This window comes from Suricata suricatta, chromosome 14, assembly GCF_006229205.1.
Source record: "Suricata suricatta isolate VVHF042 chromosome 14, meerkat_22Aug2017_6uvM2_HiC, whole genome shotgun sequence".
Taxonomy (NCBI): domain Eukaryota; kingdom Metazoa; phylum Chordata; class Mammalia; order Carnivora; family Herpestidae; genus Suricata; species Suricata suricatta.
Window position 1 is genome coordinate 51,347,872 of NC_043713.1, and position 16,036 is coordinate 51,363,907.

General features: G+C 35.0%; 1 protein-coding gene across 1 annotated transcript in view; it reads left to right on the plus strand.

The window, feature by feature from the left end:
• The window catches only part of SMCHD1 (structural maintenance of chromosomes flexible hinge domain containing 1), a 150,052-nt gene that overhangs the window by 119,044 nt on the left and 14,972 nt on the right, over positions 1-16,036 (plus strand). Inside the window, exons 38-44 of the mRNA XM_029922155.1 lie at positions 1,211-1,337; positions 1,504-1,623; positions 2,504-2,589; positions 3,650-3,772; positions 7,353-7,543; positions 9,223-9,332; positions 9,782-9,852. Coding sequence (XP_029778015.1) covers positions 1,211-1,337; positions 1,504-1,623; positions 2,504-2,589; positions 3,650-3,772; positions 7,353-7,543; positions 9,223-9,332; positions 9,782-9,852 — 828 coding nt within the window. The remainder of the gene's footprint in view (positions 1-1,210; positions 1,338-1,503; positions 1,624-2,503; positions 2,590-3,649; positions 3,773-7,352; positions 7,544-9,222; positions 9,333-9,781; positions 9,853-16,036) is intronic.

A 16,036-nucleotide genomic window follows, 5' to 3' on the forward strand; every position in this document is an offset into this window, starting at 1 on the left:
TTTGAAGGGAAATTTGATAGTACCCATTAAAATCGTGTTTTTAATGAGTTCTATTTATCATTATTCTGGAGAACATACATAGAAATACTGAAAGATATTTTCTTTGCTATATTATAAATACTAGTTTAAATTTTTAAGCAAATTAATTTTTCACCTGGTGAGAAGATAGTAGTTACCTATACCATCCATAAATTTTACAAATTGGTATCTAAACATACACTTGCATTGAACAGCAAGTCAGACTGTTTGCTAAAAGCAAACTGCTGAACTATGAAGTGTGTTTTTAAAATGTGAACTGTATTTTATTTTTATGTGCGAATATTCAAATAAATACATCAAAAACAATTTTCAGAAATTATATGTGATTGTGCACTGGCTTAATGGTGGGCTTATATTCCATATTCTTTGGAAAGAAAATAATTATTTGTAATTATTTAGAATTTTACTTCATGGATTATTCTACAGTATTTTTACCAATTTAGATTTTTTAAAATTCTACTTCTCTATCGGTAAATTGTACTAGCAGTCTAAAACTGAAACAGCTAGTATCATTGTTTTCTTGTAAGAATGTGATAAATAATTTAGGATGTAACTATGATTTGTATTATTTACTTGCTATATGCTATGTTCTTAAGCTAAATTATATTAAAAATGTTTTTGTATGTGCATTAATGAAAATATAATTAAAAAGAAAACAAGTCCTTCAAGCTTTTTAGGATTTTTTGTTTGGTCACCTGGGACTAGTGGGTCTACTTCCATGGTAACAGCTGTAACTTAAACGCAGCATTGGGCTTTGGGCATGTCTTTGTGATTGTTTTTATGATTTTCATGCCATCAGCTGTTTCACACTGCTTCAACTTCTTAAAGGTTGGCATCAAGAAGACTTTGCAGGTCAAGATGTAAGTGGCCATTGATACTTGTGCTCTGAAAGAAAAAATACTTTTCTTGTAATTGTCTATTCTATATAATTTTTGCATAATCTATTTATTGATAAGATCATTTGGCTTTCAAACCAGTACTAAAAGGTAAAAAGGTCTTGGGTGGTAGTGCTGATATTTTAGTGAATGTTTAATGAATCTTAGGATCAGTCAGTGCCTTTTGCCTGAACATTTACCACTTTGAAACAGAACACAATGAGACACATAATATTTATACATTGACAAATACCTTCTAAAATCTTGTTTTACCTTACTGTTTTTTCTTTTTACAGAATCTAGTGCTGGCAGAAAATAGTCCTGGAAGGGACAGTACTGAATATTTTATTATATTTGAGCCTCAGCTACCAGTTCTGTCAAGAACATTAGAACCATATATCCTACCCTTTATGTTTTACAATGGTAAGACTTTAGGAAAATAGTGAATTTTTCATATGCTTGTGGTACTTCAGATAACCTTGTTTTGCTTTCCTTTAACATGGTACTTTTTAGTTTTCTAATTATGACATGTTTTGGAAAAGTCAGTTTTAGAATTGTTTGAAGTAAATCATCTGAATGTTTTTCTTAGATGTTAAGAAGCAGCAACAAATGGTGGCACTTACAAAAGAAAAGGACCTGGTATCTAAGAATATTGTAATGTACAGAAGTTTATTTGACGCCAGCCAACAGCTTGTTGATGAAATGAAGTGTAAGTTATTTTATATTCAAAGGTAATAAAAAAAAAACAGGCTTTGGGGATGGTAAGGTAGAAGGTTGAGGTGATGAGAAACAAAAATTGCCTCCTTTTCTGAACTGCAAGTAAACTGCAGAACACTGCAGTAATGGTGTAAGTAAGGCAGTAATGATTGCTTCTATTTGTTATTCTATCTTAGGATGATGAATTCCATCATTTTAAATAAATTTATATTCTACTTACATATAAAGACTTGAATCTTTTTTTATTAGAGATCTGAATCTGTAAGTTTAAGGCTTTTGACGTGATAATGTTTATATTCAGCATCAGGTTCTGGCAAAAGATATTGAATGACAGCATTACTGTGGAAGTGATAGGTAATTTAATTTTTAGTTTGAGTCATGTCTTGAGTCTTGTATTTGCCTTAAAATATCTGAAGTATGTCACACTATGGAGGTGTACAAGGCAGCACACACACATAACTTATTTTTAAATCAATATACACACAATGTTTGCTGCAATTTTTATTAAATTTTGTATACTGTTAAAATATTATGAAGTCTTATTTGGTTCTTGTCACAACCTTAGGCAATTATGTGAAGTTATATAGAGACATGTGGATTAGAATTAATTGATTTATATAGGATTACTTGGAGTTTGCAGAATAAATATATAATATCTTCCTTAACCATATTGATTTTATTTCTCATTATGGTTATTATATCCAAATCATAATTTAGACTTTGTTTCACTTTGAATTTCTAAAATAGTTACTTATATTTTTTACTTTAGCATCAATCAAAAAGGAAAAGAAACGAGATTGAAAATATTTTCAAAAACTGTTTTTTGGGGAGTTATTACATATAAATTGATACAGGTTTGTTTTTAATTTTAGGCCGAGTTGAAGAAGCAAAATTAAAAGAAGCTCAGTTGCAAAATGAACTAAAAACACATAATATTGACATTCCTACAACACAACAGGTACAGTTTTCAAATATATGTGAAAAAAATATTTTAATTAAATTAAAGCTTATAATATCTTTTACCATCTGTTTTTTAAATTTATTTGTTTCATTTTTAAAATTTTTTAATGTTTATTTATGAGAGAGAGAGAGACAGACAGAGTGTGAGTAGGGGAGGGGCAGAGAGGGAGACACAGAATCCGAAGCAGGCTCTAGGCTCTTGAGCTATCAGCACAGAGGCCCAACACGGTGCTTGAATCCACAAACCATGAGACCATGACCTGAGTCAGAGTCAGATGCTTAACTGACTGAGCCACCCGGGTGCCTCACCATCCATTTTATTTAATGTTTCTTATTGAGACAGAAACAGCAGTGGGAGAGGAGCAGAGAGAGAGGGAGACACAGAATCCGAAAGAGACTCCAGGCTCTGAGCTGTCTGCACGGAGCCGAATGCAGGGCTGGAACCCACTAACTGCAAGATCATGACCTGAGCCAAAGTCTGTCACTTAACCAAATGAACCACCTTGGTGCCCATGCCATCCATTTTTTATTTAGAATGTTATAGGCACTCTTGTTGCAGGGATGCCAAGACATGTGGATTATAGTCTAATCACTTACTAGAGATTAAAAGGAGGTAACAAAATGATAGAGTGCTTTTTTAAAAAAAAAATTACAGCTTGTAATGTAATGACTCCAATAAGTGAAATTAATAATAAACCAGTTTGAGAATCACATTGAAGGGACTGCAAAAGTTATAACCAGTGTATGTGGTGGCAGAAAAAATGAGAGAAAGTGACGGTAGGTTTCTGGGTTTTTTTTAACTTCTGTTTCTTTATGTTTAAGAAAAGAGAAATCCTATTGTAGGTTGTATATTTCTTAACTATGATAAAGTCAGTGAGGTGGAAGCTTTACATTTCTGTAGCCTCATTCTTTTAAGTGTAGCCACATTCTTTTAAAGTCAGTTTAATGGCTTTATGTTCTTGGGTTGTCCAGATTGTTGCTTTTTCTCTGCTATCATTCTGGAATGTCTGGTACAAGAGTAACTGGCCTTGTAGTTAATTTTTCTGTACAAATTACAGATGCCACACATTGAAGCACTTTTGAAAAGAAAGCTATCAGAACAGGAAGAACTGAGGAAAAAACCTAGAAGATCATGTACTCTTCCAAACTATACTAAAGCCACTGGAGATGTTTTGGGAAAGGTTTGTGTTTAAGCCCATTAAGAGGCAGTACATTTTATTATATTGTTTTGTTTAAAATGTGTTTTAAAGTAACATCATAATAAAAGAATGTCAGGGAGGTTTTTTGTACTTTTTAATGTTTTCCCATAAATTACTTATTGCCATAATAGTGATTCGGCAGAATTTAAAATGAGCCTAATTCCATGATTATGGAATTCCATAATTCTTACTTTGAGGGCTGTGGCAGAAATTAGCATGTCTCAGTCTGAGGCTGTGTTACCTGCTTAGAGATGCTTTTATGTCGGATGACTTTAGAGGTAGCCCAGACCTTTTCATGTGACTCAAACCTCAGTGAGACAACAAAAGAAAAAGATCATAATTTTTGTGGTCTAATATTGTTAGAGAGTGAGTTCTCGGGTGCTCCTAGAATTTAAGAAAAAACAATAATAGCAAAAAACTTCATACATATTTGCTGCCAAAAGAGTGCCATCCTTCTTTAATTCTTTGCCTCTTTGGTTTTTCCTTTTGTCAAATGAATTGTATTTTCATTTTCATCTTATGTTTATTCAATCCTGAACATTCTGTTTTATGGAAAGTGTTTCTTGTAGATGTCCCCAACACCCTTAGTTTTTAATGATGTTAAGGTTTGTGGTATTACATGTGTTTATGTCTTACTTCTTGACCTTTTTTATTTCATGTGCATCTCCCCTTTCTGCTTTTACCTCTGTTTTAAAATTGAGGAAACTGGGGCGCCTGGGTGGCTCAGTCGGTTAAGCCTCCGACTTTGGCTCAGGTCAGATCTCACGTTCGTGGGTTCGAGCCCCGCGTCAGGCTCTGTGCTGACAGCTAGCTTAGAGCCTGGAGCCTGCTTCCGGTTCTGTCTCCTTCTCTCTCTGCCCCTCTCCCTCTCATGCTCTGTCTCTGTCTATAACAAAAATAAATAAAACATTAAAAAAAAAATTGAGGAAACTGAGGAGCACCTGGGTGGCTCAGTCCGTTAAGAGTCTGACTTTGGCTAAGGTCATGACCTCACGGTTCATGGGTTCAAGCCCCACCTTGGGCTCTGTGATAACAGCTCAGAGCCTGGAGTCTGCTTTGGATTATGTGTCTCCCTCTCTCTCTGCTACTCCCCAGTTCATGCTGTGTCTCTCAAAAACAAATAAACGTTAAAAAAAAATAAATAAAATTGAGGAAATGAAACAGGTACAGAGAGATTTAAAAAAACTTGTTCAAGAAAAATAATATAAAAACAGGGAGGGGACCAAAAACATAGGAGACTCTTAAATATGGAGAACAAACAGAAGTACTGAAGGGATTATGGGAGGGGGTATGGGTTAAATGGGCAAGGGGCATTAAGGAATCTGCTCTTGAAATCATTGTTGCACTATATGCTAACTAACTTAGATGTAAATGAAAAACAAACAAAAATTTGCTCAAGGTTACATACCAGGTGAGTAGGTGGCAGAGCATGACTCAAGCCCAGGCAGTCTCACTCCAACGTCTGGATGTTAATCAGTGTTCTTTATGCCTCTGTACATCATACTCCTTTTACAACCCCTATATGAGGTGTTTATAGTATTTCTAGTTTTTGCAGGAGGATATTGAAGTTCAGGAATTTAATTGTCAATGTATAGTGAGTAAGGGGCAGAACTTAGACATAAACCAAGGTTTCTCTCACTCCAAAGTCCATTGTAGTTTCTTTATAAACAGTTCCCTAGCATTATAAGCTAACTACACAGTGAAAAGAAAGGGTGACAGTTTCTCTCAAAGTGTGTAGCCATGTGTACTACCAAAACCATGTTGCATAATTATTTAAATCTCAAATATGAAAATTGAAAAACTAAGTTGTAAATTCATAAATTGGAAAACAAGATTCTGATTTATACTTTATTAAATTGTTATCCTTCAGAACCCATTTAAAGAATTTATAGAAAGAGACAGTCTTTATAGAAGAAGCAGTCCTGCAATTTAAGCATAGCCTGAATGTTAGGCTAACATTCCACATTCAGTGGTTATTTGATGCAAAATTCTTGCTCAGTAGGTAAGATTTTTACAAATATCTTTTAACAGAATGAACTTTAAATTTTAATAAATACATTTTAATTTTAATTTAATATTTATTTAATATTAAATACTTATTTAATAAATAAAATAATAAATTTAAACAATAAATATATTTTAGTCTTCTGTTCAAATGTTTCTTATCACGGATCTTGAAAATCTGGGGGAACCTTTGAAATTTCATTTTATGTAGGTTTCTCCTTTGTCCTCTCCTAACCATCAAGACAAAATTTTCTACTCCCTCCATATCATGCTTAATCTTACTTGATTCCTCTAAAAACAAAATTCTTCCTGGTATTTATTCTAAAACTAGACTTAATAATTATGGAATATAGTAAGGGAAGGGAGATTTTTCACCTAGACTTTATAATGTGTTTATTTTTGTAATTGTGAATACTTCAGTTAACTTGGATGTTTTCGTCTTGGTCTCCTGAATTCCAAATACCTTGATATCCCATCTGTATTTCTTTCTTTTAAGTGCCATTCATCTCCCATTCCTGAGGAGGAATTCATTACATCCATGAAAAATGGCTAGGGTGGGCTTAAAAGAGCTGAAAAAGTAGTTAGAGAATGAACAGAACACTGTATGTGGTACACAAGTAAAAATGGTTTGTGTTTTCTACAGGATTGTGTTTTTGGAAAAGAAAATACTATATATACTTTGTATCACCTGAAACTGTAAGGAGAAAGAGTAATATTAAGGAGTCTAGTGAGAGCTTCCAATTGTATCTTTATTTAGAAATAATGCAGCTATAAGATCAGAGTACTTGTAGAACAACCACAAAATGGGCACCTGTCCTTACACATTGTTGCAAGTAGAATGAGGTCACTTTCTTTGATTTGCCTCTTCTAATTCTTCCTTTGTTTGCTAGAACATTTTTTTTTATCTTCATTTACACATACTAGTTTCTTTGGATGTCTCTCTTCTTACCTTTATTCCACTAACTTTTAGAGAATTGGAATTCAAGAGTAGACATTGTGATGTTTTTAACAACACAGTGTTTTCATTGCTAAGGCAGGTTTTTCCATCCTGGTCAGATAAGAGTAAAGGACAGATGCACCAAAAAAAAAAATGGATAGATGTTACCATACCAGTGCAGTGAATGAGGTTTTGAAATTGGCCTCAATTTCAAATTGATGTGATATGTAACTATATTTATGTTTAACTGAATTTTAATCCTTCATATGTATATATTTAATGTATTTTTATGATTACTTTATCAATTAAGATCTATACCAGTAGTAAAGGTATCAAATATGAAAAATGTATATCATTAATTAACTGGTAACAGTTAAAAATCTGAATATTTTTACTTATTTGCAAAGTTTATAGGAGTTTAATCTATGAAACAGTTTTTCCAAAATTTAATATCAGAGTAGACCGTTTACTGTTTAAGCCAGTAAGCTTTTATAGCTTGAGAATTTTCATGTGAGTATTTCAGAAAAGTTTTTGCTTTTAGATGTGGGCTTTTAAAATACTTCATGTCAAATGTTTATATATTTAAATTTTTTACCTGATTTTTTAAAAAATGGGTTATAGATTGCACACCTGGCACAAATTGAAGATGATAGAGCTGCAATGGTTATTTCTTGGCATCTCGCGAGTGACATGGACTGTGTTGTCACCCTGACCACTGATGCTGCACGTCGTATCTATGATGAAACCCAAGGTCGTCAGCAGGTGTTGCCCCTTGATTCTATTTATAAGAAGACTCTTCCAGATTGGAAAAGGTTAGAAAAAAGTGGGAGTAATGATTTTTTTCCTGAAATATCTTTTCTGTTATCAAAGGGCTTACTTTTGAAATGGTTTCTGTAAAAGATGCCTAAAACAAACTGCACAGTGACTCACATTATCTAGGTTGTCTTTATCTTCCTTACAAAAGTGTATACTTCATTAAGATGAGTATTGCAGTGAATTTAATCAGATGTGCTGGCCATGTTTAATGTGGCAATTAAATGTTATTTGTGTATAAGTCACACATGTGCACACTCCAGAGCAGGATTTTGGCTTTTGTCATAGGAAGGATGTCAATATCATTGATGAAATATAAAACTCTTTTATTTGGAGTTGGAGTGTAGATGAATGTCTTTTGTCCTATTTATGTCCTTTGACAATAAGCAGTCATTTAGGTAGAGAAGGCCTGCATTTGAACTGCCAGTAGCAAAGTTGAAATGTAAAATACTAGTTAAAATGTCTTATTGTTATCTTAATATAAATGTAGTTTCTTTAATTATTTCCTCATTTACTTTTCAAAATATGTTTTTAAGGAATAAACATGCAAACCAATAAGGCAGTTTTTCTATAAATCTAAAAATATTTTATGTGTACTCTGATTTTAACCTTGAAAGACTGGAAGGAAATGGTAACAAAATAAAATAAAATGTATAATGGAGTATTAATTGATAATTTTCTCAGACTCCTAAACAAAGTTGTACAATTCGGTAGGAATAGGGACTTTAAGAATAAGACCTCTGTTAATATTACATATTAATGTTATTAAACTAATATTTTATTTCATTTTGTAATCTAAAAATGGTTTGAGGAAACAACTAGAATTTGAATTCAAATCTATCGGCTTTTAAAATCTCCCCTTTGCTCTACTAGTCAGTACTCATTTTAAGCAACACAGGAAATCCAGTCAGATCATAATTCCTGTGTTCACTAAGAGTAATACTTTGTGAGTGCATAAGTTTTCCCTTTAGGAGGACTTCTTTTATCGGTAGAATCTGTGAAGACCAAGTTAAGAATCTTTGATTTGGGGAAAGTATGGATTTGGTATTTTGGGCTAATCTTTGCACTAAAAGCTAGTTATTCTCTCTGTTCTTGGTATTGTGCTTCTTATTCAGATTGAGTTAACTAGCTCCTAGAGCCACCCCTACCCTCCAGCACTCCGGCTTTCAAGATGTGCAAAAACCAACATCATGTGGAAGGGAAAAGTCCTGACACTCTAGTCAGCCTCCATCTCGTGAATCCCATTGTTCTCTCTGGGCTTCAGTTACTCATTCTGTATCCTGTATGGAAAGGAGGGACCTAGAGTACTTGATCTCCCTCCCTCACATGTGTCTCTGTCTTAGGTTTGCCTCTCCCCATCCATGCTAGGGCCACTCTCCACATGAGATAGTATCTCATTTAGTGGCAGCCTTAGAGGCTACTTTTCCTTTTTCCTTGTTAAACCCAACAGCAGTTAGTTTATATTGATTTCAGTAGCACCAATAAAACTAAATAGATATTCTTATATAGTAAATATTATCTTCAGAGTTAATCATTTAGGAGTGTCACTTGTAGATAGAGAATTGCTTTAAATGACCACAATAAGGATAAGCAGTATATACATATGCTTTTAATTAAAAATATATATGCATATATTTTAATTAAAAATATATATTTGTTTTAATTTCTTTTCATTCAGGCCTCTACCTCATTACCGAAATGGAAAATTGTATTTTAAACCCATTGGAGATCCAGTCTTTGCCCGAGATTTGTTAACATTTCCAGACAACGTAGAACATTGTGAAACAGGTAAAGGAAATTATAGTGACTTATTTTTTTAAGTTTATGTATTTTTGAGATAGAGAGAGAGTAGGAGAGGGGCAGAAAGAGAGGAAGACAGAGAATCCAAGGTAGTAGGCTCCACATCATCAGCACAGAGCCCAACATGGGGCTCTAATTTACGAACTGTGAGATCATGACGTGAGCTGAAGTTGGACGCTCAACTGACTGAGCCACCCAGGTGCCCCTATGGTGACTTTTAAATACAGATGTTAATACTTAAAATCCAGATATACAAATTACTGGTTATGGAAATTTGTTATTTTATAAATTCTAGTTTTATTAATATTTAATTCTCTTATTTTTTCCTGTTAGAGAAATAAAATTTTGATGTTAGAATTCTTAGAAAATTTGTAATATGCCAACATTTTAATATGACCAAAGAGATCAAAATTTAAACATTTATTCAATTTTTTTAGTATTTGGTATGCTGTTAGGAGACACCATTATTTTGGATAATTTGGATGCAGCCAATCATTACAGAAAAGAGGTATGTATTTGAATTTTTAAAAATTTCTAGCTCTAATTTTAATGTATGTTATTAAAGCCTAACATATTAAGGCCATATATAGGAATAATTTTGTCATAATGTTCAGATGACTAACCTTGTCAAAACCAGTTTAAATTCTGAAAATTGACATGCAGCATAAAACTGGACACAGTATGTGAATGAATGGGCCAGGATACAAATTAAAATGAGATATGTTTTTGGGATTTGAAATTATCTCAAAACTAGTATCTACTATTGGTGATAGTATTGGAAAAAGAATATTCTCATATAATGTTAGTGGAAATGTAATTTGATGCAGCTCTTATTGTTAGGGCTGCTTTGACAAAGTACCACAGACTAGGTAGCTTAAACAATAGAAATTCGTTGAGGAAAGGATCTATTCCAGGCCTCCTTCCTTGGTTTGTGGATAGTCCTCCTTTTCCTGTGTCTGTTCACATCCATGCATAGCTATGTCCCCTTCTTATAAAGACACCACTTGTTGGACTAGTGCCCAACTTTATGACCTGATTTTAACTAGATTACTTCTATAAAGATGCTATCTTCAAGTAAGGTCACATTTTGAAGACCTGAGGGGTTAAGACTTTAACATAGGAATTTTGAGGGACACAATTCAATCCCTAACACCTTTGTAGGGCAGTTTGGCAATATAAATGTTTCAGCTATCTATTGCTACCTAGCAAATACCGCAAAGGTTGGTAGCTTTAAGCAATAACAACATGTTAGTTTTCAGGTCTCTGTGGATGTCTCCAAGTAGTATTAGCTAGTTGCAGTGCTGTCCAGTTACACTGGATGGTGGGAATTCCAGAGTGCCTCACTCACACAACTGGCAGTTGGTGCTGGCTACTCTCTGGGAATTCAGCCAAGTCTGGTGAGAGGCTCAGCTGGTAGTATCTTCTGTGGTTACTGTTCTCATAATGCCACCCCAGGGTACTGTGATATAATGCCATTAAGAATTTTTAGGGGCACCTGGGTGACTCAGTTGGTTAACTATCTGACTCTTGATCTCAGCGCAGGTCTTGATCTTAGGGTTGTGAGTTCAAGCCCCACATTGGGCTCCATGCTGGATGTGGACCTACTTTTTAAAAAAGTGTTTTAGGGGCACCTGGGTGGCTCAGTCGGTTAAGCCTCCAACTTCGGCTCAGGTCAGATCTCACATTCGTGGGTTCAAGCCCCGCGTCAGGCTCTGTGCTGACAGCTCAGAGCCTAGAGCCTGCTTCCGGTTCTGTGTCTCCTTCTCTCTCTGCCCCTCCCCCTCTCATGCTCTGTCTCTCTCTGTATCAAAAATAAATAAACATTAAAAAAAAAACTTTTTTTTTTTTTTTAGAAACCTTTTGTGTACCTACCTAAGAGAATCTAAGAAGCAGTACCTTATATCTGAGATCTTAACAAAGGGATATCTTTAATTTCATTTTGACTCCTAGGAAACATTTTACTGGCTAGGCACTGGGTTTGATCTTTGTTCTGAGGCTCTGCATTTCTTTTTTAAGAACTTTTTGGTTACTGGGCAGGCTGGAGATGAAAATCACCTAGCATGTCCAGGATTAGTATTACTTCCTTGAAATTATTTTTATTTTCTTATTTTATTATTATTTTTAATTTCCTTGAAATTAGTTCCCACTCCAGTTTATCTCCTGCTCATACTAGTTGATACTGGCTGCTGTCTGGACACTCAGCTGGGGCTGAAGGCTGGCAGATGTGGGTCTCTCCAAGTGAGTCTCTTCTTATGACTGCTTGGGCTTTTTCAGATGGCATCTGGGTTCTAAGAAAGGGTGTTCCAAGCAGTTAAGACAGAAGCTGCAGATCTCTCAAGTCCCAGCCTCAGAAAGTACATTTCATAGGTCAGAATCTGCCCAGCCCAGATCCAAGGGGTAGGTGGGAAGGAAGGAATAGACTCTGCCTTCTCCATGGGAGAAGGGGCAAAGAATATACCATCACAAAGTTATAATATTTATCTTTTACACTCCCACAAGTATTTGAAGATGTGTACAAGAATATCTGTTAGGGTATTAAAAGAATTTAAAATGGGAAACTTTGGAAACAGTCTTAAATGTCCATCATTTATGATTGGGCAATTCCATTATAGTAATCGGTACAGTAGAGTATATGTTGCTGTTAAAAAGAATATAATAAATTTCCTTATCCTAACAAGATGTATAAAATACATTTTGTTGAAAAGTTGCAAAATGATGCATAAAGTATTGCTGTCTTACAGAATAAGCTAATGGTGGTGAGGGAAAGGACAAAATGAAGAGGAGTGGGAAATACAGACTTCCAGTTATGGAATGAATAAACTATGGAATAAAAGACAGCATAGGGGAATATAGTCTGTCATACTGTGATAGTGATGTATGATGACAGATGGTAGCTACACTTACGGTTAACACAGCATAACATACAGAGATGTGGAATCACTATGTTGTAGCTTGAAACTAATGTATGTCAACTATACTCAGAAAACGTTTTAATTAATTTAAAAATACATTTATGTACTTCAAAAAATTGGAAGAATATGTTATCTACTGTTGGATGTGCTAAGGATTATCACTTCTATTTTACTTTAAAGTTTTACTTATAAAAAAAGAAGTCTTCTCTGAAGGATGGCTTTTCACAGGCTATTCTAGAGAGTGAATAAAATCATATACATAAAGCATTAAGCAAAGAGTCTGGAATATAGTAAAATTTTAGTAAAGGAAAGTTGTCTTTGTATCTGAGATCCAGAGGTCTTGAATTCTGTGATACACAAGTATTAAATTTAGTAAGCATATTAGGAACATGGAAATACTAGGTGATAAACATGCATGAAAAACATGATAGGCTTGCAGATTACTATAACTGAAAATGAGTAAGAATATTTGCAGTTATGTAAGAGAAAACAGGCCAGTTTAAACTACTAACCAGGGGTGCCTGGGTGGCTAAGTGTCCAACCAGCTCAGGTCATGATCTCGCAGTTCATGGGTTTGAGCCCCACGTTGGGCTCCGTGCTAACAGCTAGCTCAGAGCCTGCAGCCTGTCTTCGGATTCTCTGTCTCCCTCTCTCTCTGACCCTTCCCTACTCGTGCTGTCTCTCTCTGTCTCTCAAAAAATAAATTAAAAAAAAAAAACATTAAAAAAAATACCAATCACTTATCTACAAATAGTGTATTCTAGATTCATGGGTACCTTAGAGATCATATGCTCTCACTTTCTCAATGAGAAATCTTAAGCTCAGAAAAAATAATGGATCTGTACCAAATCACACCCACTTATGGCAGAACTAGAACCATCAGAGAAGCTTTCCTTTGGACCCAGTTAAGAAGAAATAATAAATGTACCTTGATTTAGGAGAGCTAAATTAGTGAGATAATAGAAAATTACACAACTAATTGGGGGATAGTATTTGGCATATTGGTGAATGTTTTCATGGGAGCCTAATAACGTCTTATAGCATACCAGTGAACACTCGTGGATGGAGAAGCTACTGTATTCTAGTAGTGATTAATATGTATATATGTCCTAAATTATAGAGTACCCATAAAATGTCATGACAACATGGAATCTTACTAGTGAGAAAAGAATTAACAAATTGGATAGTAACTGGAAGATCCTAGGTCAATCAATATTTAGACACTTAACTGTGTATGAGACACAGTGGATGCTATTAAATGTTCAACAACTGGCTCTCTAGTGAGTGGGGTGATAAGACCCTGGTTTATAGCTTTTGCCCTCCTATCATGGCTAATTTCCAGTGGCATATGTGTAGCCACTGAATTAGGCGTTCAGGAGAGTTTGCTCTCTTGACCCGGTAAATGTTGGCTCCAGCATACCACCAGGCCCAGTGCTAGGGACTGAGGGCTGTACAGAGATAGACTAGGTAACTCAGAGGAAATTCCTGCAGAGATAAACTGAAATTAGGCTATGTAGGTTATATATCTTAAGGTATGACCTGTCAAGAAAGTAAGGTTTCTAAGTTAAGGTAGAACTTTATAAAGCCAGGATTTGCCTAGAGAACATTTGTCAAAGTAATTGAACTTGAGCATCATTTTTCATTCCTTTGACTCAGAGGGTAAGCGACAAAACCCAGGGCTTTAACCGAAGTGGGGAATATGATAAAAGATTCCTTTCCCAATAAACTTGGGTCCTCCAAAGGGGTGAACCTTAGTGTAAGTTGAACAGAAAAAACTGCCACTTTCATCTCAACTCCAAGTGCCTCTGGAGACTCTCATGAACCTTGGCACTAGGTGGAAAGGGGGGAAAAAATCAAACCATTTTCCTAGAGAATTCATGTATCACTGAATCAATATAAATCAGTTGGCCATTGTTTGCAACCTGCATTCATAATATTTGGGTGGTCTGAAAAATCTCAAGGTAAGCATCTGATTTGACCCGGAGCTGGACTGGTAGTGTCCTTAGATATCTGATTGAAGGAAACACAGATTGTCTCTAGAAGAATTCACCTTTATCTCAAACCAGAAATAATTTGCATATTGAACATAAAACAAATATTTTTCTTAAGTATGTTTAATACAATTCAAGAAAAGTGTCAAAAATAAGAAAAGAGCAAGGTAACTTGAGAAAATCAAATAGAGCTTCTAAAACTAGAAAATATACATAAACATGAAAGACTGGGAAGGTTAAACAGTGTGATAATTAGTGAATTGGAAAATAGGTCAGAAAAATTGGCCACACTGCAGCCCAGAGAGAAAAAATGTAAGAGGAGGAGAAAGTTGAGAGTCATGGAAGACAGAATGAGAAAAATCTTAAAAAAAAAAAAAAAAAAAAAAGTCTAATTACAGTGCCCGAGTGGAGGGAGAAAAGGATCATAAGGCAATATTTGAAGAATCTAATGACTGAAATATTTTTAGAATTGATGGAAGAAATCAATCCATAGCTTTAGAAAAAAATGTAGTATGTAATAGAGCATATGTGATAAAGCTGGTACAGTATCTGTTCCTCATAACTAGTATAGTAAATACTGATTACTTTGATTCCAAAGTTTTGAATTAAGTCTTAAAATTCCACCAGTTAAGTACTGTTCTAAAGCTCTTCTGAGAAAAGGCATTTATGGCATCCCTTTGTAAATTGTTTTTAGTAGTGTTTTCTCTTTCTAAATGCTTCTTGCCATCTCTGCAGTCAACCCCTTGTTTATTTCACCCCTTCCTAGTCCCCAGGGCAGGTATTTCCCAGAGCGATACAGCTGTTGCTCACTCACTGAATTTGCAAAAGGTGTCACTATCTTTTTTATCCAAATTCGGTGCTTGGGGGGGCGGCAGAACCGTAAGATTGAGGGATACTTTTAAGAGTCAAACTGTCCATGAAAGTAATATTTGCAGAACTGTTGTAAAATGGAGCCAAACTATACTTTTTCCCGGAGGCTTATAAACTCATATTGTCAGTCTACTGACAAGAGAATGGACAGGTCTGTAAATAAATTTGAGTGTATGTGTTAAGATGGTATCAAATCTTTAAAAACATCGGGTGAATCCTGATAAATGGATAGTACATGAATACAGTTTGTATTTTTTAATGTTTACTTTTAGAAAACATAAATCCAGGGGCGCCCAGGTGGCTCAGTTGGTTAAGCGTCCAACTCTTCATTTAGGCTTGGTCATGATCTCGGAGTTTGTGAGCTCAAGCCCCGCATGGGGCTCCATGCTGACAGTACAGGGCCTGCTTGGGATTCTCTCTCTCTGCCCCTCCCCTGCTGTTGTATTCTCTGTCTCAAAAAAATAAACTTAAAAAGAAAGAAAGAAATCTGTAAATTCAAATCAAAACTAAGGAAGGAAACTGCCTGTTTGTAGTAAAACAAAAGGATTTATCTTACTAGAGTTCACCACAGATTTTCTTCGAATAGGTATCGTATTGCATTTAAAAATTTTTTTTAAGATTTTTTTTTTTATTTCTACGCCCAATGTGGGGCTCAGACTTAAACCCAGAGATCAAGAGTTGCATGCTCTGCTGATTGTGCCAGGCGCCCCTGCATTTAATTTTTTTTGAGTTATTTATTTGTTTGTTTTTTGAGAGAGCTTGCATACATGCAAAAGTTGGAAACAGAAGAGAGAATCCCAGGTGGGCTCTGCGCTAACAGTGTAGGGCTCAAATCCTCGTAACCTGAGCCAAAATCAGATGCTTACCTGACTGAGCCACCCAGGCGTGCCCCTGCATTTGAAGTTTTAAAAAGTATCCA